General features: G+C 34.9%; 1 protein-coding gene across 1 annotated transcript in view; it reads right to left on the reverse strand.

The window, feature by feature from the left end:
- TMEFF2 (transmembrane protein with EGF like and two follistatin like domains 2) overlaps positions 1-27,328 on the reverse strand; it is a 240,424-nt gene that overhangs the window by 42,746 nt on the left and 170,350 nt on the right. The window contains exons 6-7 of the mRNA XM_007965699.3: positions 7,990-8,138; positions 7,194-7,253 (exon numbers count right to left, since the gene is read on the reverse strand). Of these exons, the coding sequence (XP_007963890.1) occupies positions 7,194-7,253; positions 7,990-8,138 (209 nt within the window). The remainder of the gene's footprint in view (positions 1-7,193; positions 7,254-7,989; positions 8,139-27,328) is intronic.

Consider the following 27,328-nt stretch of genomic DNA (forward strand, 5'->3'; position numbering starts at 1 on the left):
GCGCGGTGGCTCAAGCCTGTAATCCCAGCACTTTGGGAGGCCGAGACGGGCGGATCACAAGGTCAGGAGATCAAGACCATCCTGGCTAACCCGGTGAAACCCCGTCTCTACTAAAAAATACAAAAATCTAGCCGGGCGAGGTGGCGGGCGCCTGTAGTCCCAGCTACTCGGGAGTCTCAAGGCAGGAGAATGGCGTGAACCCGGGAGGCGGAGCTTGCAGTGAGCTGAGATCCGGCCACTGCACTCCAGCCTGGGCGAGAGAGCGAAACTCCGCCTCAAAAAAAAAAAAAAAAAAAAAATCAATTCTCTTCCATTTTCAGACCAAAAGGAAAGTAACAACAATAGCTAGCTTGTTAATTTGCTTGTTAATGCCTTATATCATGTCTTTTAATTTAAACTTCAATCCTTTGGAAGTAGACTTATCTCCATTAAAACAGATCAAGAAACTGAGGCTTCAACTGATCAAGAAACTGAGGCTTCAACTAATTTAACAAGGTTAAATCACCACGATAGCATGACCAATGTTTAAACTCTGTTCCCTCTAATCTTGTGGTTACAACCACTAAACCAGCTGCTGCACACTTATGGCAGAGAAGAGTAGATAAGTAACACTGCAAGGTGAACAATTTGTTTCAGAAAGGAGCATTTCAAATAGGAAAAAGTGCACATAAATGATGCAGGATGCGTTTATGAACTGGCGCATAAATATAAAGTTTTCCAGAGTGTCTACCAGGGCCCAAGGCAACTCTTCAGTGGAAAATCTTCATCTGTATTGCAAATACCATTTCTCTGTTTATCTATAACCATGAACATAACATAATATTACAGATGACTGGCTACATGATTTTACGGGGAAAACAACTAAAGCACAGAAGTTCAAGAGAGCAGGAAAAATTGTGAGTTAGAGTTCATAGAAAGCTTTATGAATTTTGCAGTACTCTAATGTAAATCCCAGAGGGGAAAATACTTGCAATGAGACACGTTCCCTCAGAAATCTTGAAAAAATCTTGACATCTTAATTCATTTCCTAGGCTTAAATATTCTAGGCTAGTCTGGTGGCACTGTAATAGCCTCGGCAAACATTTTTATTTATTTCACTGTTGATACCAATATTTGTGCTACAAGCTGCTGTCTGCGTTTGCTGCTATTTATTTATTTCCTACAGATCAAATTATTGGCCCAGACAAAACATGGTTTCTGGTGAAGTGCTCCTTGTGTTCACGAGCAAATGGAAAAAGCTTCCATTTTAAATGCAGGTTTTTGCCACATTACTGAATTAATTCATGTTATAAATATGATATGAAATCATTTGATATTCATGCCTGTATATGTAGAGTTGAGGCATAATCAAGGCAAATATTAGGTAAATCAAGCAAGCACCCTATTTACACAGGTAGGCAGTCAATATGTCAAAATACTGTGTCCCGTTCCAGCTCAGCCACTTAGCTTCTTTGAGACTCAATTTTATTTCCTCTAGTATTTGTATACTTGGTGCTTTACTGGGTTGACATAGAACACATGAAGCAATGTGAGTGAATCTTAGCAAAGCTATGATGTATCAAATATGGCTAAAAATTTTTATTTTGTTTTTTAAAATTTTTATTTGTTTATTTTTTATTAATGCAGGATTAATCGGTAGCAAACACTTTCCTCTTGCTTTCTTTTCCCTATGTGGAAAAATAGGAAATAGAACAAGGAAAAATTTAAAAGCAAACATTATATCACTTATAGGATGTGTAGAATATATAGACGTAACTCTTTTGAGCATCTCACAAAACGTAACATCATGATGAAATATTTTTGCGTCTGGAACTGCCAAATGGTGAACCCTTAGGGTGCAGAGTCGGTCCCAAAGCTGGGACTTGTTAGGTAGTGACACTTCTTCCCTGGTTCTCAAACTTGCTGGATTCTGGAATTAGCAATGATGGTTTTAACCTTAGTTCTATCACATACTCTTTTTACTTAATCTCCCTGAACCTCAAATCTCACCTGTCAAAAGCATATAGTATCTCTTTCACATGTCCGTTGTGAAGACTGAAGGAGACAGTATATATGAAAAGGCTTTGTAAATTGCAGTGGCTTCTACAGAGAACAATTATTAGGACAACTCACTTAAACTATCTAGATACCCTTTCCAGAGGTCAGCTCCCTCTTAATGTGGAAAAATGGGTTGATGGAATACTACCAATAGGATGGATAGAATTTCGCTTAACTTTTTCTGATTTCTTTCTTCCATATTTCAGACCTGAGATTAATGTATAAATGATTGCTTGAAGATAAGGAATGGAAATTTTCCTAAAAATAAATATTACAAGAAATAATGAATTGCCACAGTATAATGTTCAACAAGTAAACACAGGAACTCGACGCAGGCCTGTAGCTACCCTCAGAGCTAGGGAGGCCCTGTCTCCCTTCTGAGGACATGAAATCCAGGACTTAACGTTTTTCATGAACAGCTACTAAAAGCAGGGGAAATATCTTGTCCCCACATACATACTATAATCCAGCATAGTCTTTATCTTAACTTTACTCCTGTTCCTGTTTAACCTATGTATACATGACGAAAATAAGCTAAACATGTTCCTCCTCATAGCCATTTCCTCTGTAATTTATTTACTTTTTCCAATTTGGAAATACCCATAAATGAAAGTCATTACTTTAGTCTGTCATAGAAACACTGTCCTTGAGTTATACATATTTTAATTCTATGCTCTAGGATGTTGTCAAAAATTGATTTTAAAAATTCCCAGCCATACGGAGAGCCTCTTGGCATATTTTGTAAAAATCATTGTTGAAGATTTTATTCATTTTATGTTTTTCGGTGATGCTTCATAGAAAGATCTATGCTAAATAGTTCCTTTACAATTTAACATAGAGAAACTTTGTCTTTCATCTCTGAACTTATTTTTTGTTTCTTTTTTATCAGACAATAAAAATCTAAGTTTCATTTAGCAGATACCTATATTGATTTGTTCACCTTTGTAAACCCCAGGACAGGGGCTTTCATGTTGCAGTGACTCTGCAAATATTTGTTGAATGAATTGATTCAACCATAATTTCTTCTTTTGTGTTGGTTGCAAAGAAACTTAGGGCTAAATGCAGTAACTGTAATAGTCTATGCTGTTGGTATATTTATTTTCTTTAACAATTCTGATTTCATGTTTTCAATTTCTATTTAAACAATCTCAATTTAAACAATATGGAAGAAAAATACAAATGTATTTTAACTATAAAACACTGCAAACTCTGAAAACTGGTATAGGATGTCATAAAATAAAAAACATTTTATTTTCTAGATAATTAAAACCAATATCATCTGACTTCATTTTATAAAGTATCTAACAACTTATAAAATTAAGTACATTTTTACTGGAAAAAATATAGCCCTTTTTTTTGAAGCATGAACAAACTTTTAGACAGAAAACACAATCAGAAAATATACATGTATACTGGATAAAGAAAAACAAATAGTTGAACTTCATTTTTTTTTCCATTAGAAGACATGAGGGGTATATATACACACACACACACATATATACACATATATATGAAAGAAAATGTTGCAAATTTCAAGAGGTGTAAAACATTTGCTATTTAAAAACTTCCCAAAGGACAGTTTAATTTTAGCAATTTAAAACAATGAAAAGCCTGGAAAGTCCTAGCTTCGTGGGTTTGTAAAATCTGTGTTCCCTGAATCTTTCTGTGGGTGTACAGACAGACTTAAATCTAAGCCCAAGTCTTATAGTGATGAAGGGAGAATAACATTAAATGGCCTGTTTAGCTCATTTGACAGGTATCCTGTCACTGGGCTTTGAAATGAAGAGATCCAAAGCCCTTTATTCAAAACTCAGTAATGCCTTGGGTCTCATTAAAGGACAGAGGGTAGAATAGAGACCCAAATCAGATGCAACCAGAAAGTAATACCGGCAGGGATGATTGAGCAAATTCTTTGGTTTCCTGGTGCCGACTACACTTATGTGCCTTTGAGGATCATGGAATTCAGTCTCTGAGCAAGTCTGCCACACTCTAGTATACTGTACATATTAGTCTTGTTGAAGGCATTGCTCCCTTCATTTGCATTTTTTGCACATTTTGGTAATTCACCTCCTGCTGATCCTTGCTGGGATCTCTTTTAACTGATATTAAAAATGAGATACAATTAATTTATTTTAAGAGTTAGGCTTTCTTTCAAGAAGATCTCCATTTTCTAATCAGAAACATGTGTTCCTGTATTAATGACTCTTAAAGTAGGCTCAAACAAAAAACTGGGAGAGATAAATAAGGGTTTTTAATCTATAGTATTAATGACATATAAGGCAAAAATAAGAGTGTGTTAGATCCTTACTTCCCTCTGGTGGGAGAGTCCGTGAATGTGTGTCTAACATAGGAAGTGGCTATGACATTAAATGAGCTGTGAGCACACAGCAAACTTTGAGGGACAGGAGTCACACAGTTCCTGTTTTCCCTCCTTGGACAGATTTTAGCATGTGAAATAGAAATTAAGAGGACAATGACACATAGACTCTCTATTTGGTTCCTTTTATTTTTTTCCAAAGTTCATGTTCCCAAATTCAGGAAACTAAATACTATTGGAAGCTTGGAAATGTTGAGGAACATGACTATTACTTAAATGATTTCTAAAGAGGGTGTATATTGTATTCTAATGAAACCATTAATGAAGATAAATATATCTAAAATAAATGTCTTGAGAATCTTGAAGTTTGCAATCAGTGTTTAACCAGGAATTACAAGCTTCAATTGACATCTTTGTTCCTGTCTTAAACTTGGATTTCAACAAACATGTATTTTTAAAATTTACTTTTATCTTAAAAGTTTTTCTTTAAGAGTTTTCAGGATAAATCTGACATCAAACTAGAAGATCCTGGACTACACTGAGTGACAGAAGAATTTTAATTTGCATGTATTAAAAATGCATTTTTTTTCTTCCGATACCCAATAAAGTAATAAGATAGGAAAAACATGCCAATTAAGAACAGTGACACTCAACATTAGAGATAATCTGTTTAAAACCAAAACCATATATAAATACTTTTTGGAATAAAAATTCAATTATCAAATCTCTTTGAAATGGGCAAAATGTTAACATGCAATATAAATGACTTTGAGAGACCAGTAGAATCTCTCAAGATATTTATGGGAACAATTTTATAAATGCATATATATTTGTACAGTGACACAGATCAACTTGAAGAGTTCTTTGTTTCAGGAACAAAATTCTCAGGGAGAGGCTTGATTTTTCAATGAGTACAAAGACGGATGGTTCACTAAAGAAGGTATGCATAAATTCTACATTTTTGAAGATTTTTCCAAATGAATTAGTTTGCAAAGTAGGAATAAAGGTATTTTAATTGCAGTTAGTAGCAGTGGCTTATAACACCATCAAAATATAATAATTGTTTATAAAAATATAAACAATGTAAATTTGTTTTCATTTAAAATTTAAAATATATACAATTAGCCTCAGATTTTGATTTTTCATTATCTTTTATTATTTTTAATAATATTTCTGTGGATCAGCATATCACAATGTACATTCTTGGAAACATTAATACTGCAAAACATGCTGCAAAATGTGTTATCAAACAACTTTGTTAAAAGCTGTGTATTATAAGGAACTATTTATAATTTTATTAGATATGATTATAGTATTGTAATTTTGTTAAAAAATTATTGATTTTTTTAAAGATGCATGCTATTTGTGAATGAAATGATGAAATTTCCAGGATTTGCTTACACATATTATGAAAATAGAGGAAAAAGATAGGGGTGAGGACAGGGATGGGTTAGCCACGGGTTGGTGTTACTGGGCTTGAATGATGAGTACTTGTGGGTTCAGTATGCTATAGAGCCTACATTTGTGTATTTTACCTTTATTTGAAACTCTCCACAACAAAAAGTAAAATAAATAAAAGATGCATGTCTCTTAAATATTTCATAATGAACAAAAGAGCTGTGAGAAGTTCTGGGTAGAAGATCCATTTGTTTATATGAGTTCTTCCAAACTTATAGACCACTGAACTATTCTTTTCAAGGAACATCTGTAAATATCTCTCCTGGACACTTTAGGAATGGCTACATAATAGTAGAGCCAATGTTTTTCCATGTATAATTGTCCATGATAATTTCTGTCTTATAGTGCATAAAAATTCCATCTACATATTGAAAAACATTAAGATAAAATGTGGGAAATGTTTAAAATATCTTTTATTTCCAAATTCTAAGAGATTTCAGATGTCTATAAGTATATTAACTAATTTTTTTCAGTGTCGTAGACATTTATCCTGTTGTTAAAGAAAACAAAATTTCAGAAAGAAAGAAAGAATAGATGGTAGTAAATATTTTAAAAGATAAGAAACTACTCTTTTTGATTGAATATTTGCCATAAATCTAGTTATGATTGCTTAATATCTAAATGAAAAGCTCTGCCTAAAAACTTCACATATCATTATCAACCTATATAATATTATTTATATATTTTATCCCAAATTTCTATAACATTTAAGTATCTGTTAAAATTTCAGTTGCATACACATGAATTATTTCTCACTTTAGAAAAGTTAGATTAGCTAGAGACATTCTTCAAAGTGAAATAATTGCTAAATATGATTTATATTTTTATATAAGGTGCTTTATAATTTTGCATGTCTGAGAAACTACATTTTAGTTTCAAAATAAGCTAAGGAAATTTACTATTAAAAAAACTATATATACATTTTTAACTTTGCATCTAAATAAGACAACCTGCATTACTGTTTGTAGCTGTCCTTTCTAGCCTTTTAGAGACTAGCAAACTTTTCATTGTTGACCTTTACGAAAATTTAAATAAGAACACTTGCATTTATTACAATATATTGCCAAAAATTGCATTGATTTCCACTGATGCCATTAATTTGATGAATGTTTTGTTATTTGTACCATTTGCACAGTCAAAACAAGCTAATTATGTCTTAGTGACATTTTTGACAATTGCTTTAACTCTGGCAAAAAAAAGTATGTCTTCTTTGCTTGAACAAAAAATTACTCTTGCCTAATGAAAGCTTGAACTAGGCAAGAGAAGACTAGCACATGTTAGAAGTCTTGCAAGTTTCACTTTGGAATAAGTGGTGAACAACCATTTCCCAGGACTCTTTTAATAGAAGAGCTCACATTTTGTAAAAGAAAATATTATGTACCTGCATAATCTGTTCTTGCATAATGCCCATCTTCAGACTTAGTAGTTGTAGTTGTGTTATCTGTGTTAAAAAATTAACAATACACATTGATTAACTGTTTCCTAAATATCTAATATGAAACTTATATATTTCCTCCAACAATATCTTCATTGCAATTAAGGAATTTTTACAACTGGAGTTCTAAGCAACCTGTATACTAAGATTTACAATCTCAATTTCTGTTTGAGAGCAAATAGTAAAATGAAGAGAGCTTTCTAAAGTTTGAGAAAAGAAGAAGATTCATAATTATAACTGAGAAAAATTGGGCAAAGGAGTAGCAAATCAAAAACTAAGAAAATGCTTGTTTCTGAACAAGAAAGAAAATAGAACATTCTAGTACCTCTTGCTTTTAAAAATGCATTTTAAATATTTGTACTGAATCAATACATAAAAATGAAGTGATTTGCTTTTAGTTTCAAGGATGTCTAATAAATTCTTAGATTCGTTTTAAAAATGTCTTTGACTTTCTTTTTTCCCTTTGCAAGAAAATTGTCTGCTATTTTGTGAATATTAGCTTCTATGTTTATGGCATTGTGACAATACAGTTCCATTGTATAGAGACAGATCTGGACGGTTGCTGAGAGCCCCTCAAAATCCTATAATTGACAAAAATGCTACAGTAGACTCTACGATCCATTGTAAATAAGAACTGCATTTTGAAAATGGAATAGCTGCCTAATAAGGAGTTTTCTTCACTTTTCATTTTTGCACAAAGACTAAAAACATTCTTCGAAATGAATTTTGGTATGAACGTTACCTTGACATCGACCCAAAGACATGACTTCAATTTTCTCCTGTTTCTGACACGATGCTTCTTTGATTTGACATGCATTATCATAAGATTTCCCATCAGAAGCACAGAGGGGATTGAAGTTGGTTTGAGAACAGTCAATATTACACACACACCTAAAAAAACCAGAGAAATAAAAACATGTAATATCAATAGTGTTGTTACCGCATTATAAATAAAATACAAATGAAAGAATTGCTAAGTTGACAAAATGCAAGTTGACAAAATTGAATTGTATCCTTCCAGGGAAGTTCCTTCACTTTCCTACCTGAGAAGAAAAGAAACACAGAACTAATAGAAAATAATTCAAACAACTGAGCAATGGATAAAAAATGAAAAGGAAAAACTCAAAAATGATCATGAGTTAATCTCTGCCCTGGAACTTTAAAAACATGTACATAAATTTCCATGCTGATGTCTGCAGAATAGGAATAGGCTGAGGTAGTCACGAAACTCTGCTTTAGAGTTTTCTTAAATTGAATCTTACTCTTTCTTCTTTTTTTGGGATATTTGACTGGTTAAAGCTTGTGGAAAACTGACTCAGAGGACAGGTCAGAGAAAGCAAACAAGTAAATTATTGGGCATGCAATCAGGAGTTATATTTCCTTGGCATAAATAAGGATGTACATAAAATGTACTAAATGGTAATCTTCAGTTGTCCTTAACATTTTGGGGGGGTGGCCACAAAACCCTTTGGAAAAATGAAAGCTATAGATCTGTCCCCAGAAATATCCATGTTCATATAAACAACGCTTCTGTATAAAATTTCAGGGTTGTCTTGGGCCCCTTTAGGCATATCCTATGAAACCCCTTCCCAGGTATACAGTGCTATTTTTCTACCCCTCATTTTAAATAATCAAATAATAAATACAAGTTGATTGCCACTCATGATGTTAATATTTTTCTATAATCTAAATAAAAATTCGGTGATTTAATGAGAATTAGGTTACCTAAAGAAGAATTAAACATTTTAAAGAAAATTTTACATGATTGTTCCTATGTCATTATACTTCTCTATTGTATTATTCTGAATATTGGGTCTTGTGTGCTTTTTGGTGTGTGTGTACAACCATGTTACAGCTTTAGAATATAAACTCGTATTTCACATTTTTATTAATATTTATGTTGTTTTATAAATAGATTATATGTTTCCCAAAGTCATGAAGCATACATTTTTACTTCTGTATATCTTACTGAGAGCTAGGCATACAATGGCAAGCAGGTTACTACATGCTAGACTCTCAACATGTATTGCTTTATTTAATCCTCACAATAGCTGTTTCACAGACCAAAGATATTACATAAGGTTAGACACTGGTAAATTGTGGAATAAGGACCCACTCATAGATTTAGTAAGCTAAAACCCAACCCCTTCTCTCTAATACCACAGACTGTGTTATTACAATCTCCTGGAGAACTTTTAAGTATACGGATTCATAAGCAGATTTCTGGGCTCTCGTAAATCTAGGGTAGCTTCTAACATTCTATATTCTTAAGTAGTCATCCTGGCACCAGACTCAATTCCTGGGAATCACTGCTTGATCAGTCTGTTGATTGAGTGAGAGAGGGTTTGTCTACACACCAGTGCATCTCAGAGTGTAGCCCTTAGACCATCTGTGTCAGAATTACCTAGATTGCTGTTTAAAAATGCTGGCAGAAAATGTGCTAATGAACTTTTTTTTTTTTTTTTTTGTAAGAGAATTGCTGTAGGAATGCCTGGTTATTCTTACATTTACCTATTTAGGAACAAATAGCTAGAACAGATGGCAACCATCTCTAAACACTTAACTCATCGAGGAGTGGTGTTCCTACCTCAGCTTCGATGTTGCCATGTGATCACAAGCTACTGGAACATGACATTGCTACCTCAGTTGACTCTTGGCATCTGAAAACCTGAGATCAGGAGCTGCCTATGTGTTCAAAGAGCTTCTGGTTCTTACAGAGTGGATGTGGATAAGTGGCTTTGTAGGCCAAGCCTTAATCATTATATTAAATAAAAAAGGACTGGGGAGGTTGACATTTGCATTTTTAAAAAGGTAGCTTCTTTTGCCTTCAAACCAGTTTAGATTCTGACTGTTTGTTGTTGTGTTAGACTCTAGGAATTATCTCCTTCAAGGTCTTCTATAAAGTTGTTTTTTAGCAGGAGAAACACAGAGAGAAAGGTATGTTCTGCCATTTGTCTACCTAAATGGTAAATTAGATAAGATATCAGGGCTTTGAAGGTATCTCCAAATCAACTCCAAAGAAATTTAGAAATATATATATAGTACATTTCTAAATATATATATATATATATATATATATGTATAGACAAAAACTAATTGGCAGTTCAGAAACCCATTTGATTGCATGACAAAATGGTGCAAAAGGAATAGATACGGTGATATGGTTTGGCTGTGTATCCACCCAAATTTCATCTTGAATTGTAGCTCCCATAATTCCTATGTGTTGTGGTAGCGACCTGGTAGGAGACAATTGAATCATGGGGGCAGGTATTTCCCTTGCTGTTCTCATGATAGTGAATAAGTCTCAAGAGATCTGATGGTTTCATAAAGGGAAATTTCCCTACACAAGCTCTCTTCTCTTGTCTGCTGCCACACCTTTCACTTTTTGCTATGATTGTGAGGCCTCCCTACCCACTTGGAACTGTGAGTCCATTAAACCTCTTTCTTTTGTAAATTGCCCAGTATTGGGTATGTCTTTATCAGTAGTGTGAAAATGGACTAATACAGATAGAAAGATAACATTTGATTGAACTGGACTGGTTAGAATCAATGTTTCAGTGAAAAATTCACTTAACCTTTAACACCAAATTGAAAAATTGTGTGGAATATTTTAAAAGATTCTCCAGTTGGTGTATTTATTTATTTATTTATTTATTTATTTATTTATTTTCAGTTTGACTAATCTTATTTTAGTCCCACAGCTTTTCTGCTGCTGACATCCTCTCCCCCTTTCTTTCTTAGCATTGCTCACTCAAGGCCTCCTTTCAAGATTTGTTTCCTCTCGAAATTCCTGGCTCTTGTTGCTGCAAATAAAGCCTTTCATGGAATAGCTAAGAAACAGGTATAGACGGTTGATGTTTTTATTCTCAGCCCAAGAGGAGAACATAGATTCATTCCTTGAGGTGAGTTTCCCTGGGATATAAGCTTCAGGAAAGCATGGATTATATTGGTCTTTTTCTCAATTGCATATCCTCATCATTAACCTCCATCTTTGCTCCCTACTCTATATACTTGCATATATTAAATAAATGCAAGAGTACATTTTAAAAATACTTCATATGGCTCTCAGCAATCATTGGAAATTGGAAATCTATGGAGAATATTTTTATTTTTGTGAATAAGTGGAAGAAAATTCAAAGATTTGCTAAAATGGCTTGAAAACAATAAGCTGGCCAGGCATGGTGGCTCATGCCTGTAATCCCAGCACCCTGGGAGGCCAAGGTGGGCAGATAGCCTGAGATCAGGAGTTCGAGACCAGCCTGGCCAATACGGTGAAACACTAACTCTACTAAAAATACAAAAATTAGCCAGATGTGCTGGTGGGCACCTGTAATTCCAGCTACTCAGAGGCTGAGGCAGGAGAATCACTTGAATGGGAGAGGTGGAGGTTGCAGTGAGCTGAGATCCCACCATTACACTCCAGCCTGGGCAACAGAATGGGACTCTGTTTCAAAAACAAAACAAAACAAAACACAAAAACGATGAAGCTTGGGGAAAAGGAAATGTTGTGACTGGATTACCAAGGACCTACCATTTCTATGTTTTTGAAAGACCAGTAAACTCTGATTACATAATCATTATTTACTGTATTCCATGTATCTATGTCTATTAAGCTTACTCAATTAGAAAAACATGCAGGATTCCAGGACCACAGTCTGAAACTCCAAGTCCATCTTGATCTCTATTTGCAGTGATTGAATTATCTCTGCATTCCCCAACGGGCCCAATACCTTGCACACATGAAACTTTCAATAACTACATGTTGAATAGATAGCTAAACGAAATGAATGAATACACTAACAATTTTACATTCTTAAAGAAAGGTTGCTATTCTAAAAGTTACTATTACTATGCCCATCTTACAGATAAGAAAATTGAGACTTGGAGAAATCTCACAGCTTGCAAATGGAAGAGCCTAAATTAAAATCTAGGCAGTCTGATGCCAGAGCCTGCCCTGTTCTACATACTGAAAGTACAAGGAAAGACAGACCCAAACTCCTATCACAGACCCAAATTCCTATCATTCACTGATTAAAGGAATCCTTTGAGTAAGTAGGATTTGGAAAACAAGGCTATGTCTGCTCTTGGAATAGGTATCATGATTTTATGAATTTAAATCGTATTGACTCTTGGTCCTTGTCTTCTCAAACAAGCAGTCCAGACTTTTTGTGTATCACTGGGATATATCAGTGAATGTTAGTTTTAAGACATTGCAAACTAAAACCTGGTTTTAGAATTAGTAACTAATTTTATGGGTGTTAGGTTAACCTGACTATCTAAAGCATCAGTTGCTCAAAATATTTTATCCTTAAATAAAATGCTATATAAAGATCCACATGAAAACAAATATTTACACACAAATACACACACACACACACACAAATGTATAGCTCAACGGACTCTACTGAAATTACAAAATTAGAGGGTTTTAGCATTAATTTTTTTCCAAGTGTCTGCTTCAAAACTTTCAAAGAGGCATTTTGGGAAGTTTACATTCATGGGGTAGAGGGGGTTTTGTGTGTTTATATGAGTGAAAAAATGTGTGTGTGTTGGGGGTGGGAGGTTCACACTCACCTCCATGGTGCATTTACTGTATTGGTAATTTGCCTGTTTACTTGTTTATACCTCTACCTTTCTGAAACCTTCTCAAGGGCAAGGTGTTTTACTTACCTTTGACATCCTGGTACCTAGTACAGTGCATTACAAACATCTTCAATAGATGGTTGTTGAATAAATTACTGAGAGAATGGCGGATGGTGTTGAAGGAGTTGAAAATATTCATTGTGTTGTATATTAACTGTGTGTTATATATTAACACCTAGGAGAGACAACTTTGTGCTACTTGGCAGATGTGGGGTCTCCAAAGGAGAGGTGGTTCTTGAAGAACTAAGGCTCACTGTCCTCCTTTTATTTGTGTTTCCACAGACAAAGGAAACAGGGAACAAGCAGTTAGTAATCTCGATGGCATCAAAGTCCAACTGGGACAAGAAAATGTTTTCACCAGGCAGGCTACTACTTCTCATTTGTGGTATTTGGGTACAGTTTCAGGCACCAATATAATTTGAACATGATAGCAACTTGTCAGTTTATTGCTGCATTAAACCACTGAAAAACATAAGGCTCTGATAAAAAGGTGACAGAAGAGCCAGGTGCAGTGGTGTATGTCTGTAGTCCCAGCCACTCAGGCGGCTGAGGGAGAAAGATCACTTGAGGTTAGGAATTTGAGAGCAGCCTGGGCAAAATAGTGAGTCCTTGTCTCTAAATAAATAAATAATTAAAAAATACGTTTTAAAGATTAAAAAAGAAAAAAGAAAAAAGGTAGCAATTATCATATAATGTAATGGTGAAACTGCAGGTCACTTTAGCAGCATATGTAAATTAATCAAGGGTTTTTCTTTCTACAGAAATGAAAAGCACACATTTTTGAAAACAGAAACTATCCCTTCACTGCTTTTGGCAAATAATTGCATTATTATTCATTCCGAGAGGAGTAACTAGTTAATTATAGCATGTCACAAGTATTTTATGTGAGCCAAGGATTTGTAAAGCTGAGGCCTGCACGAATGCCTTTAAGGTTTTTTGTATTTTCTTTTCTTTTCTTCTTCTTTTTCTCAACCTATCTCAGTCTTTTGACATTTTGACACTGCGATTACATAGATCTCTTTTCTTCTAGGCTACAAAGAAAAAGAATCAGCCTTACTCGAAAATAATAATTTCAGGGGTCTGTATGTGGTAATACTACCCTCTGAAAATCCTTCAAAGAAAATTAACATTGACTGAAAACCTTAGCTCTCTGAATTATAAGATAGAAGAGAAATAGGAAATAATTTTTAAAGACCACTTGATGGAGTAAGGAACCTAAATTATAGCAGTAAAAGGTAGCATTTAAGACCACTCATATACATTTATAACTATCTCATCAATATTTTCGGGGGGTTTGACATTAATTTAATTCCCTGCCTCACTTGAAATTGCTCTTCCAAGGATGATCTGCAATGAGTTAAATAAGCTTCTCTGTGTATTTAGAAGTGCCTTGTCATCTGCCGGAGTGTGAGAATGCAGAACCTGGCAGCTAGCAAATTACTTATTCATGTGTCTGGTTTGTGGCTGCCCTCTAATTTCACTAGATTTTGTTTCATCTATTAAACATGGCTGTCACTTATTCCTCTCCCAAGGTCCTTGACTCGCTGTCCATTCCGTATTTTGACCACACAATATTCCTAGTTAGTTTCAAAGCACCCAACTGCACTGCAGTGAGGCTGGCTTTCTGGGTTATTTTGGACCTTGACTGTGGTTTTTTTGTTTCTCTTGAGGGTGTCTTTCTCTGGGGCCATTATGCAGACCCTCTCTGGCCTGGCCAGTAAATGAGGTCAGAGCTGCTGTCTGTGCTCCCTGTCAGATCCGTAATGGATGAACTGCATTATATTAATAACAGTAAAAACAGTGTGTACCTTTCATTCAAGATGCTTATGATACTTTAAGCCCATTTACTCATTAACTCTCATTTCACTCCTTTTGATGGAACTTGATTACAAGTATTTTATCTGTAAGGAAACTGCAGTGCAGGAATGACTGAGTTGTGAGAGAAAAATATGAGGTAAAAGATGTGAAAATGCATTGAAAAATTAAACCCTCTATTCAAAGGGTAGAAAAGCATTGACTGGCAAGGCTAGTAAGTCTCCCATGTCATTACTCAGGTCTCAGGTGACTTTTTTTGTGTTTCTTTTTTAAACTTAGAGTGGATAATCCTTTTAGTTTTGAAATCTAGGAGGAATGAATAATGCCATTCTCCGGAAGTATTACCCAGGACTGCACTCAGGTTTTCCAGGGTGGCTAGGCTTATCTTGCATGCGGAAAAAGCTTAGTTGCCATTAGTATCGATCTCTTTATAAGGATGCAAAACATAGAAGTTGGCCCATTACATGGGGAAGGTCTTGGGAATACTGGGCCTTACTGATCAGAAATAGATTAAGACAACAAATAGCCAACCAAAGGAAAACTGAGCTGCGAAACTCTTGCCCTGGGTGGTCCCAGAAGTTTCAAAAAACAGAATCACATTTTGAAGAGAGGGAACTATTGCTGGGAAAGAGACTGATGGCCACATATTGAAATTATGTCTAATAATAATAAAAGCAGATGGAGAATGTGACTACAGGTTGGAACTTGGTATTAGATAGACCTGTATTTAATGAGGTGTATTTACTAGCTGGATGGCACTGGGCTACTTCACTTTCCCAAGCTTAAGAATCCTCACCTGTGAAAATGGAGATAATGACTCAAGACTGTAGTCACTAAATGCATATCAATTGCTTAACAAAGTTTCTGAGAAGTTGTAATCAAATAAATATTGTCCAGCATTAACTTCTGGCTTTCAAGTCCTGGATTTCAAATTCTAGATGCAGATCAGAATCTTCTGTGGAATACTTAAAAAACCCAGATGGTTGGGTTGCAACTCAGAAATTCTCATTTAGGAGGTCTGCTGTGAGGCCTAGGTAGTCATTGTTGTCAAAAATGCTACAGGCGATTCTGATGTGCAGACAGGGTGAGCTGGGATTACATTAGATAATCTTTCTCACCTTCTAAGGCTAAGAAATTTTCCAGATTTACTCTATATAAGATTTATCGTGACAAATTTTGTTGCAATAATATCTGGAGGGGCATTCAGAAATCAGTATCTTAAAGCAAGTTAGCTTTTTCTGTGGGAGAAGTGGCAAAAAAGGGGATGAAATTATCATGAGGTTCCCCTGTGTCTGGCACCTTGCTCCAACTTCCTTATGACTCTTTCGTTTTATGCTCATAAGATAGGGAGGAGAGGGTGGAAAGTGAACTGTCTGGAAAGAAGAGTAGGATTTAGATGAAGAAGAGTGGTGGAGAGAACGCCTGGGGAAATGTATGGAGGAAGACAGTGCACAGTGTGCTGGGAGGATCACAGATAGATCAGTCTGATTAGAATGAACTCTTCTCATCCAATGTGACTGAACACAACGCTCTAGACAGATTGCAAAGGGCCTCAATTCCAGTCCAAGGAGTGACCTTTATCTTCTGGGCAATGGGGAGTCCTGAAAGCTTTTTGAGCACAGTGTGATGAGAAGGTCAACATGATGAAAGCGGTGCTTTAGAAAGATGATGCCAGCAGTAGAGTGCAGGCAGAGGGACTAGTTCCCAGGCTATTGCTGTTAGGTATAGGAACAAGGAAGGAAAGCCCCAGAGGGAGGCATTCACTATATGGAAGAAAAGGAAGAGTCATTAGGACTTGGTGGCTTGCTACTTAAGGCATATTATAGTGAAGCACCAAGGCAAAAATCTAACCACCATGTCCTTCCTGCTCTACCCTTTCCTGCTTTTTTTCCTGATCTGTACTACGTTCCAAACTAGAAACTTACTACAGGAGCTGCCAAGCTAAGGGAGGGAGGCAGCTGTGTGTGTGACTCAGGAAAGCTTTCTTTCCTCATAGGGAGAGTTTTCTGCCTTCACTATTGGGACAGAGGCAAACAGGCTTCTATCACAACAGTGATAGCACGCAAGCACCCTTAACTACAACTGAAGGAGAATAACGCCTTCTATTAATGTATACTCTGTCTGGTTCCAGGGTTGATTTAAAATGACTGAAACAAAACCATAGGGGCAGCAGAGACTTATTAATGCCCACTGCGTTAGTGAGCAAAGAAGGCTCCTTCCAAGGCAGAAGTTGATCCCACGTCCCTCTTCAGTACATATGACAGATGGAAGCAGGATTTAACTCTCCATCCATTGTCACGGATCATGATTGCCTTTTCCTCAGGATTATTTTTTCTTTTTAGAAGTAGCTGCATTTACATCTTAAAGTAATCAAAGCAAACAATTCTTCTTACTCATGTACATTTTTAAAAGTATCTTGAAGCAAAATTCCTCATTAGCATCATGTGTATGTGCTTGCTCATTAAGCTGGAAAACATATTCCATAACCAAGGGTAACTTTGTGATCACGGAGAAGTGCGGTCGCTCCGGCTGGATGGGTCTTTATACACACTAGAGTCAGGAAGCATGAAAACCCCAGAATAAAAAGTTGGGAGGAAAAACAATACAATAAAGTTACTAAAAAATCACTTTTGAATAATGTGGTAGACTAGATTCCCACTCGCTCCATTCTGTCATTATCACATTGAACTTAAGTTTAAGCACATTCCCAAGTGTCGGGATTCCCACACCCACTTTAGTGATTGGGGTGGCTTCATGTTTGTGTTTTTACCAACTGGCCCTCTGCTATGCTTTCACCTGACAAAAGGCTTTTAGGAGTAAATGTGTATGAACATCATTACAGTTTAGATTTCCCACGAAACTGCAATTTCACATCATGCCCTTGGATTTTATCCATGAAAGATAAGAAACAACAGATGAATTACAGCTTTGTACTTTGGTAAAACTGCTAGTTTGAAAATAATTGGCCACTATATTGTTCAGGTGGCTTTTATTTGTTTGGCTTATATTTGTTTATCTTATTATAAGAACACTCATGATAATTATTTTCAGAGAACACAAGGTAGTCCTACCTGGTGATACGGCACATTTCCTTTTATTAGATAATCAAGTCAGTTATAAGATCTTTTGTATTTTCCTTTGTTCCTTGGCTCTCAGGGAGCTCAGAGATAAGCAGTGAGTGTGTGTGATTGTGTGTGTGTGTATATAAAATGAAGGACAGGTGGTATACGAAAACAACAAATCCTCAATTTAACAAGTTTAATAGATTTTTGTTAAAGGTAGGAAAATAAGGTGACATTTGTGCACTTGCAACAAATCATCATGGAATTAATTCTCAGTGTTTTTGTAACACGTTATTTCCCAGTTGATGTTCGCTAAAGATTATACTGCTATAATTGAGTATAAAAATAAAGTACTAATTAAATCATGTTGATATTAACTAACTCTTCATAATTAGAACTCATACCAAATGTTTACCCTTCATGATTATATCAATCTTTTACTTATTAATTTTGGGGTCAATTTACTTTAAATTTACTTTAAAAATAATATTTAATACATATTATACCATGCTATAATAAATATCATATTTGAATAAAGATAAATATAATAGAAATATTTATAGGAGCACTGAAACTTGGAAAGAGAAGATGGAAAATATGATTAAGGTAGGAGAATGCCTTAATTTTATGTGTAATGTTATGGTTCTTAAGATCAAAAGCAAATATGCTAAATGTTTGCATCTGTTCAAATTAGGTAGTAGAGCACAAGTATTATATTACTTTTAATAGTTTCAAAACACTGTACTTTATCATTTAAAATAAAAATATTAGGTTTGACATTTTGCTTTAAATGATTAAATTATCAATCTTGGTAAATAGTTTTTGCATGATTTTGATCAGGAAAGTTTATTTCTAAGTTGTTTAAACAAACTGAAAAAGAATTATGTGCATGGAGACATTCCACTGGACCAAGATAATGTTTCTTTGAAAATAACGATTTAAGATTGAGTTTATGTCTGTCTAAAAGCGACTTTCAAGCAGAGTTTATTATATGAAGGGAATCATCTCTCTCTTTCTCCTCATCTTACGTGTTTGCCCACTAAAATATTAAACTCAAAAACCCATGGTGGCATTTTAGTTTACAGCCTCAAACCAGCCATTCCTCACTGGCTTCCTGCAGTACTGGCGGTGAGTTTTTTTTTTTTTTTTTTTTTTGAGACGGAGTCTCGCTCTGTCACCCAGGCTGGAGTGCAGTGGCCGGATCTCAGCTCACTGCAAGCTCCGCCTCCCAGGTTCACGCCATTCTCCTGCCTCAGCCTCCCGAGTAGCTGGGACTACAGGCGCCTGCCACTTCGCCTGGCTAGTTTTTTGTATATTTTTAAAGTAGAGACAGGGTTTCACCGTGTTAGCCAGGATGGTCTCGATCTCCTGACCTCAGGCAATCCGCCCACCTTGGCCTCCCAAAGTGCTGGGATTTACAGGCATAAACCACTGTGCCTGGCCCATACTTGATGTTTTTAATTGTCCCTTTTCTTCACTAGAATGTACACTTACACATAGAAAGTCACCTCCGTCTGCTTTGTTCAGTGTTGTACTCTTCACAACTAGAACAATGGTTGATGCAAAATAGGTACTCAATAAATATTTGTTGAAAAAATGAATAAGTGAATGAATGCATTCTAAATTTAAAATATGCTTATATTTCAGTGATCTAGACATAAAGTTTAGATTCAAATTATATGATTAATTGGATCAATGTATGTTGTTTTGCTTCAATTATCAAAAAAGTATGTTCATTTATACATATGATAAATATTTGTTAATTTTTGTTAAATGCCTAGCTCATAGTGGATGTGCAATAGATATTTGTTGAATAAATGGAGTACCTACCACATACAAATTAGTAGACATTTTGGTATTTAATTGCCAAACAATGGTCCAAATACCCCTATTAGGTAGAATACGTTATTTTAAACATGATGATGAATTTTGTGCCCTAATGATCAGTCTTCAGTAATCAATGTGAATGGTAAAGGTCCCCAGAGTTTGAGAGCCCTAGGCTACATGCAATGCATCCAATTAGCCTTTTCACTATCTACATACATTCTTAGTATTAAAATTCATATTATGTAATTTTCATATTTTTTCATTGTGATGCCCAAAATGGTTTAGATTCTGTCTGAATCTCCTTATTCTGAACAAAAACTCAATCAGCATTTTCTTTCTTTTTTTTTTTTAATTATACTTTAAGTTCTAGGGTACATGTGCATAACGTGCAGGTTTGTTACATATGTATACTTGTGCCATGTTGGTGTGCTGCACCCATCAACTCATCAGCACCCATCAACTCGTCATTTACATCAGGTATAACTCCCAATTCAATCCCTCCCCTCTCCCCCATCAGCATTTTCTTTCAATGATTACTTAATCTGTACCAATCTTTGTTGTTAGTGTCCTTAAGATCACCTATCCTTCAAAGTATGACTCAATATTTTTTCCAGAGGTGGAAAATGATTGAAGGTTACTGTCTGCTGTAAGCCTTTCCAAACTGAGCAGTTTCTTCTTTAAGCAATTCAGTATGTGTCTAATTAAAGTAATTTGATCATTTGATTATTCTGATCTGACTTCCGATTATACTTGCATCAAGACATCTATTTTATTTCAAAGATGCAGGGACAGCTACTGAAAAACCAAATAAACTTGGGCCTGTTTTGGTTGAAACTACTTTCTGTGGGTTCAAAAGTTGAGGTAGAACAAGAAGAAAAATGAGTATCAATGTATTACTTATGCAACTATTATTAAATCATGAACTGCAACAGAAGGATGTTAAATATTACATAAATACTTTGAAGTGAAAGATGTTGCCTTTTCACAGGCAATGTTTTTATTTTGACTATGGTTTCCAGAGCCTACTATCATAAGGCATTTTTGCAGCAAATGTAGTTAATAAGGCAAGCAACTGCAAAGCAGATAATACCTCCCGTTGCATACTTAGAGAGATTTCTTAGGCAGCAATGTTCTTCTGACTTTCTGATACACATGTTCTGCCTGGGGAGACGGCATGCTGTTAGGTTTGTGCCTAGTTAACATTTGGGATTGGGCTGTATCTTGATATATAAGGTTTAGGCTAAACAAAGATTTATAAAAATTGAATCTAAAGATGATAACTGTGACTTGTCATTGGAATATTTTTATTGACAGAGGGACATTAAAATGGTTCAATGGCATTCTAGAGGCTATCACTGAAGCTTTCTTTTTTTTTTTTTTTTTGCCAATCTGGTAATAATGACTAAAATGTATACACGGTTTTAGATGCTCATTCTGAACTTGGTCCATTCGGCTACATAATCTGCAATATATGTGCCCCTTTAAAAGAATTTATGATTAGAGTCTGCAACTGTGGCTAAATTGCACACATTAGGGTCCACATTTTTTTAAAGGCTAAAGAATGATTATCATATTCACAATGTTTTTAAAGAGCAGAAAGCAGAAGCCTTTTAAATATAATACACTTTGAAGTAATTGTGTTTAAGCAATCCACACTAAATAAAAGGGCAACTATATTTTTTAAAAGATAATACATATGTAGGAAACAATGGTGACCACTTAATAAGTAGCCGGAAACTTTGAAATGTGACATTTAGGAGAAGGCTCATTTCTATGAGAAAATACATATGATTTTACTTGGTATCATATTCAGGAAAGTGGAACCAGAGCTGTCAGGCTGCTTGAGAGACTAGGGTCCATTCTCTTTTCTTTGAAGCATGATGCCAGTGTCACGAATGTTGGTGTTGTCTCACTGTATCATAATACAGTGTCATAGTTCAAGCAATCACTGTGTCAGCTTAAACTAACTGAAAGTATAGGCTTTTGGTCTTAGAAAATGATAGATGTTTTCACAGGAGAAGACATTTAAAATGAATGTCGATTAAACATAAGGTCTGTACAGAGATGTATTAATATATTTATTGAATGCCTTGGGTCACACAGAAAGGTACTCGCTTTTTAGCCTACAAATTCTAAAGACTACCTTAAATAGAGGACAATGATGGTACCAATATTTGGGGTTGTGACCATATCATAAGACAGAACTTGCACATGGACCAAAGTTGACAGAATCCCATGAACTGAGAGATACAATTAACTCTTAAGAAAATAATTGGAAATCAGGGTAGGGGAGCTGAATAGGATGATTTTCATTTTCATTCAATATTGTCTAATTAATTGGTGAATACTTGTCTACCTTTGTTTATTAACAATTCAAAATTAGATTAGATTGTTCAAGGGTCATTTATTTTATAATCTTTTTGGACACTACAGTTTGATCATGGCAACCTAAAGCTCTGCAGTAACCATCTGCATAAGGCACTCAATCAAATGACTAATATCATTGTAATCTCATGCCTCATCAACTGAAACATGAGCTGTGAAACACTAATACTCACTCCTGGCTTAAGAAGACCCTGCTTTCAGTAGATGAAATATGCCAAGGATCCTGTGAGTCCATCTTATAGCCTTTCACATTTTCATTCATGTTCTTTTAGCAGCTAGTTATTAGAAGTCCAGTAAAATTGAATGTTTCTCTTTTGTAGCCAATAAATGAAAATCAGAGTCCAAAAGGTGCTATCCTCAAATGAAATGAGAAAAAAGAAGCTAGGCTGTGTTTTCTTGAGCATTAACCAAATATTAGATCTTCCAATTGAGTAATAAAGCAGCATGGCAGAAAGCTGGAGAAGAAAAATTGCAAAGCAGAATTCTAGTGTTTTCATTCATTTAGTCATTTACTCAACAGATCTGTGCTGAATATCTAACATGTTGCATCACTGTTTTTTGGATACAAAGATGGGCAAGACAATACCCTACAATTAAGAGAAAGAGACACAAAATTAATTACAGAATGTTGTTTTAGAGCAAATGCAAGGCTGCATGATTAACTGAGATTGGGGTGTGGTGGAGTGTAAAAGTTTCCTAGAGAAGGAATATAAATTGAGTAGGCCTTGGTTGGGCACAGAAGTGGGAGACAAATCTCCAATGTAGAGGAGAGTTTCTGTCCAAGCACAGAGGCATGAAGCCATTGTTTAAGGAGCTACAGGTGACTTGGTAGAGCTGGAGGTTCTCATGCACTGGGGCGAGGAGTGCAGTGAGGCTGGAGAGGCAGGTGGGGCCAGGTCATGCGGTAGGTAGATGACCTGCTAAGGACTTTGAAACCTTGTGGTAGGTGTATGAACTGCTAAGGACCTTGACGACACAGGGAGCCTTGAAGAATGGGAGCAGAAGAATGACAGAGAGAGTTGCTTATTTTAGAAATACCCTCTGTCAGAAGGAATAGTAATCGATTAGAGATTACTTCCTAGAGGAAGCAGGGAGACCAGTTCAAAAGCCATATATCAATATAGTGGAGAAATGTGGAGGCCGGGATTAACTATCTGATTATACCTTTTGGCAGCACTCACCATAGATGAACATTCTATTCTTTTTCTCACTTTTTGTGTTACCACTTTCTGCTGTTTTTTCTTGTACCTCTGGTTCCGCCTTCTCAGCCTGTTTAATATGTCTTTTTATCTTTCATGCTTTATAGGTTGGTGTTCTTCAAAGCTCAGTCCTAATTCCTGTTTTTCTTTCTCTCTTTGCTGTTTCTCTATAGGCAGTCTCTTCAATTCAGTCCAACAAGTTCAAATTTATTTTTTCCAGGCCAGAATCCACTAGAACCCAACCACTAGAATTCAACTGTCTGCTTCACATATCCACTTGGGTGTCTCATAGGCACCATAAACATTAAAAATTAAACCCTTGTTCTTTTCCCAGATATTTACTTCCACTTGAATTGACCTCCCTCAGTAATAGGCATCTACATCCACCAGGTAGGCAAGTTAGAAGCCTACGAGTCAGAGTTGATATATCCTTTCTTACCTCTCACTGTAATCTTTCACCTCTTTACCCTCACTTTCCCCACTGTTACCTCAGGTGACAAGCTTATCAAAGATAACAAGCCTTTGGCTTGTTGATGGAGTCAGAGCAAGAGATTGGAGGGGAAGGGGAGAATTTGTACCATTTGATTCTATGAGGATGATAAATTCTACTGGAGTCTGTAAGAATGCAAGCCTTGTTAGAGACAGTTTTTGTTTATCTGAGTCTTAGATTTCTATTCTCTCTCAATAAACAAATATTCTTTCTAATTGGTAAACTCACTTGAGATAGCCAGGAGAAAAAACGATCTAGCAGTGTTAGAATTTCTATACATCAGAGAGTGAGAGGTAAAGGGCTTCAACATTTCCTCTTTGCTTTTAGCTTATCCTTATTATATTAAATTTCTTTTTACCCTTACATATTGAGGAACCATAAATAACCACTTCCTGATTCTTCTTCCTTCTCAGTTTCGCAAACATTTTTCACTTATTCATACCCTTTAATCATTTAGAGTACTTGATTTTCTTCCCCTCATTTTATTTTATTCAACCATTACTTAAAAGAGGATTTGATTGACTTCATCCTATTGAATTGGTGAACCCATAGCTTGGCATTGCCAGGTGGGGATCAGCTGGAAATAGGGCTAGACTAAATCTCCTCTCCTCCTTCCCCTCTTGCTCTTCCCCATCCAAATCCCCTGATGATATCCACTTGAAACTTTGATCCAATATATTTTCAGGCAGCAAAAGCATAATTATTTCAACATTTTAAATTCATGAATTTGAGAATCTCATGTATTAACTGGCAAAATTATAGTTTTTCCATGAAATTAGGCAATTTTTTTTGTCCACTTGTATTTTTTTCAAGGTAGCAAAATAACTTTGCTACATTTATGTAGTAGCTAGGATATGCTAAGATCTTATTCTTAATTTGCTGTACATAAGTGATCAAATCAATTCCTTCTAGCCACAATCATATTAATATTATTATACAATGTCATTATTCTAAATTACACACATACAGACAACATCTACTGTAATGCTTGGTATTTAAAGAAAAATCTTAGAAATAATTTTACATTTGATACATATCTATTATAAATAAAACAAATAAATAAAAGTAAATCAACAGTTGCTATTTTTCTATTAGACTGCCACTATCGCAATATATTATGTTGAATGTGTTCTTTTTTATGTTAATCATCACATGTCATCTATTTGATTTCAGTAAAAGAGTAGAAGTAGGCTATACCTTTTTTTTTTAACTTGTACTATCAGAACTCTTAAAACATAAAAGATGGTAATAAATTACTCAATACATCTTCATTAGAATAATTGTTGAGAAGTATTATAAATATTTTTACTTAGATAAGTTACACAAAATTTGTTATTTCAGCTCACAGTGCTCTGAAACATATAAATACATAGTCGCTGATCCCACCTTGGCTAAACAATTTAAATAACCAAAAAAAAAAATAAAGCCACATTGCATACCAGGAAATTAACTTTGACTTAATTCTGAGCTTAAGGAAGGAAAAGATAACTCTACCATGATGGATGCACATTTAGAAAAAATAATGTTAATGTAAAAATAGCTTTGAAAATTTGTTTTTAGAATTGCTTCCTTCCTCTGAAATGATGATTATAACATGCACAAAATATTACATTTTTAAATGTTGTCTTTTTTTTTTTTTCTCTTTCAGGGTCCTTGTATTTTGCATTGACTTTCCCTGGTGATATATTAAAGTTTGCACATTTTTCTTTACTAAGAATAAAAGCCATTGAAAAGGTGCTGGATGGCGATTCAATAGGACAGACAAGGTTAATCAAATAATTAGAATAATATGTAAACTATGTTCAAAATGATTAGAACACTACATGGAGAATTGGTTTTGGATGATGAGAATTATTTTAAAGGCCTTCAGCTTTCATAATGTGAAAAATTTAGTGCAATTATACTATTTTTCTTTGCTCACATAGATGAAGTGTTCTCTTTCAGAAATGTGTCTGAGCAGATACACACACTAAAATAGTAGGTTTCATACTATGCTTCTAGGAAACCATTCTGTTGGGAGCACAACCAAGATGTTCTGCCACTAAAATAAAATAATAACAGCTTTTTTTCCAGGCTCTGAGGAAAACAAGTTAAAAAAGAAATTTTTCTGAATTGTAAGTTTTTCTTCCCTACCCTCTTTTTTCTAGTATTGTTGGTTCTTCAATTTGCCTAGTGGCATGTGCTGCTAAATTTGACAAAATGAATGAACCAAGAACATCTAAGAAACAAGACAAATCTTATATATGTTAATTCTCAAATATACATTATGAATCATTACTTTTTATGTGTGGAGACTTGCATACATATAAAAAGTCATACTTCTGCAGGTGAATTTCCTTCTAATTCAATTCAATTAAAATGTCATTATTTCATGAACATTTTCAACAAATATCAAGATTTTCAGGTGCTCAAGCGCTTAAACATGACTGCAAACCACTGAATTACAATGCTAAACTTATTGATTATATATATATATGTATACACTTAGTCTAAATTGCAATCCAGATATTTTCAACTATATTTGAGAATCAGGAGTAGGTATGATGATTATATCTTATATTGTTTGAGCTCATGAATTTCTCTGAAATAGCAAAGAAAATACAAAGAAATTAGAAAATGCCTTAGCCCATCTCTGTGTTGGGAAAGTTATTTTCAAAAAGTGTTATGGTAAGGGATACTATTAATGGCTGTATATCTAATTTAACTTGAGACCTTGAAAATAGTCTCTAGTTTGCATTCCATTAAAAGTTTTTAATAAGATTTCAACAAAAATAATAATAAAAGCATTCCATTTCACCTTTGCTTCTCCTTAACAATTCAAAGTATCAATTATAATATAACCTTCATTTGACTTGCAACCATCTCTGTGTCTGTGCTTTCAACAGCATATTGAATTGTATGCTAATACTTTAAGGGCAAAATACATTTCTTGTTTTACTTTTGAACTTTTGTTCTATTTTAAAGTGACCTCTCAAATGTATAATACTCAACAACATTTTATCTATTTAATAGTTTTTCTTAAGCATTGATCATTTAGAATAGTTTGAAAAGCATATTAAAAAGTTTAAGAATACCTAGTCCTCCCTTACATCTTAAAGAGAGACTGTATCTTTGCAAGCACAGGTGATGTCTTTCTTTTTAAATTATCACACCAATACTACTCTGGGGTTGAGGACACTTACTTCCTCAATTTTCTTTGATTTTACCAGTCACTTTCCTAGGAGAACTGATCACAGGGCTCTCAGAAGAACTAGGCTGAAGCAGGACATCAAAGAAAACAAATGAAATTTTGATTATTGAAGGTTCCGGAGTACTTTCTCCCTTTAAAGAAGTATAGAAATTAAGAAAGGGAATAGAATGAAATTTGAAAAAGAAAGAAAAATGAGAAGATCTAGAAAAAGACAAAGGGTGAAACAGACACAAGAGAATTATCTTTCAAAGCAGACTCTACCATTCCTAGATTTTTCTTACTACCCTTGATTCCTCAATTAATCAGTGAATAAGCCATAAATCCTCTTTTCACAACAGTATTTCTCAAAGTCTGGCCTGTAAAGAAGATAAACTGGAGGCCTCTGGGAATTGGCTCTAAATGGGCAGGGTGGTGGAGAGATGAGTCCCTTCCATGGGGGCAAAGTTAGACCCGGTGGGAACAATAGCGTG

This window comes from Chlorocebus sabaeus, chromosome 10 (assembly GCF_047675955.1).
Source record: "Chlorocebus sabaeus isolate Y175 chromosome 10, mChlSab1.0.hap1, whole genome shotgun sequence".
In the NCBI taxonomy this organism is placed as follows: domain Eukaryota; kingdom Metazoa; phylum Chordata; class Mammalia; order Primates; family Cercopithecidae; genus Chlorocebus; species Chlorocebus sabaeus.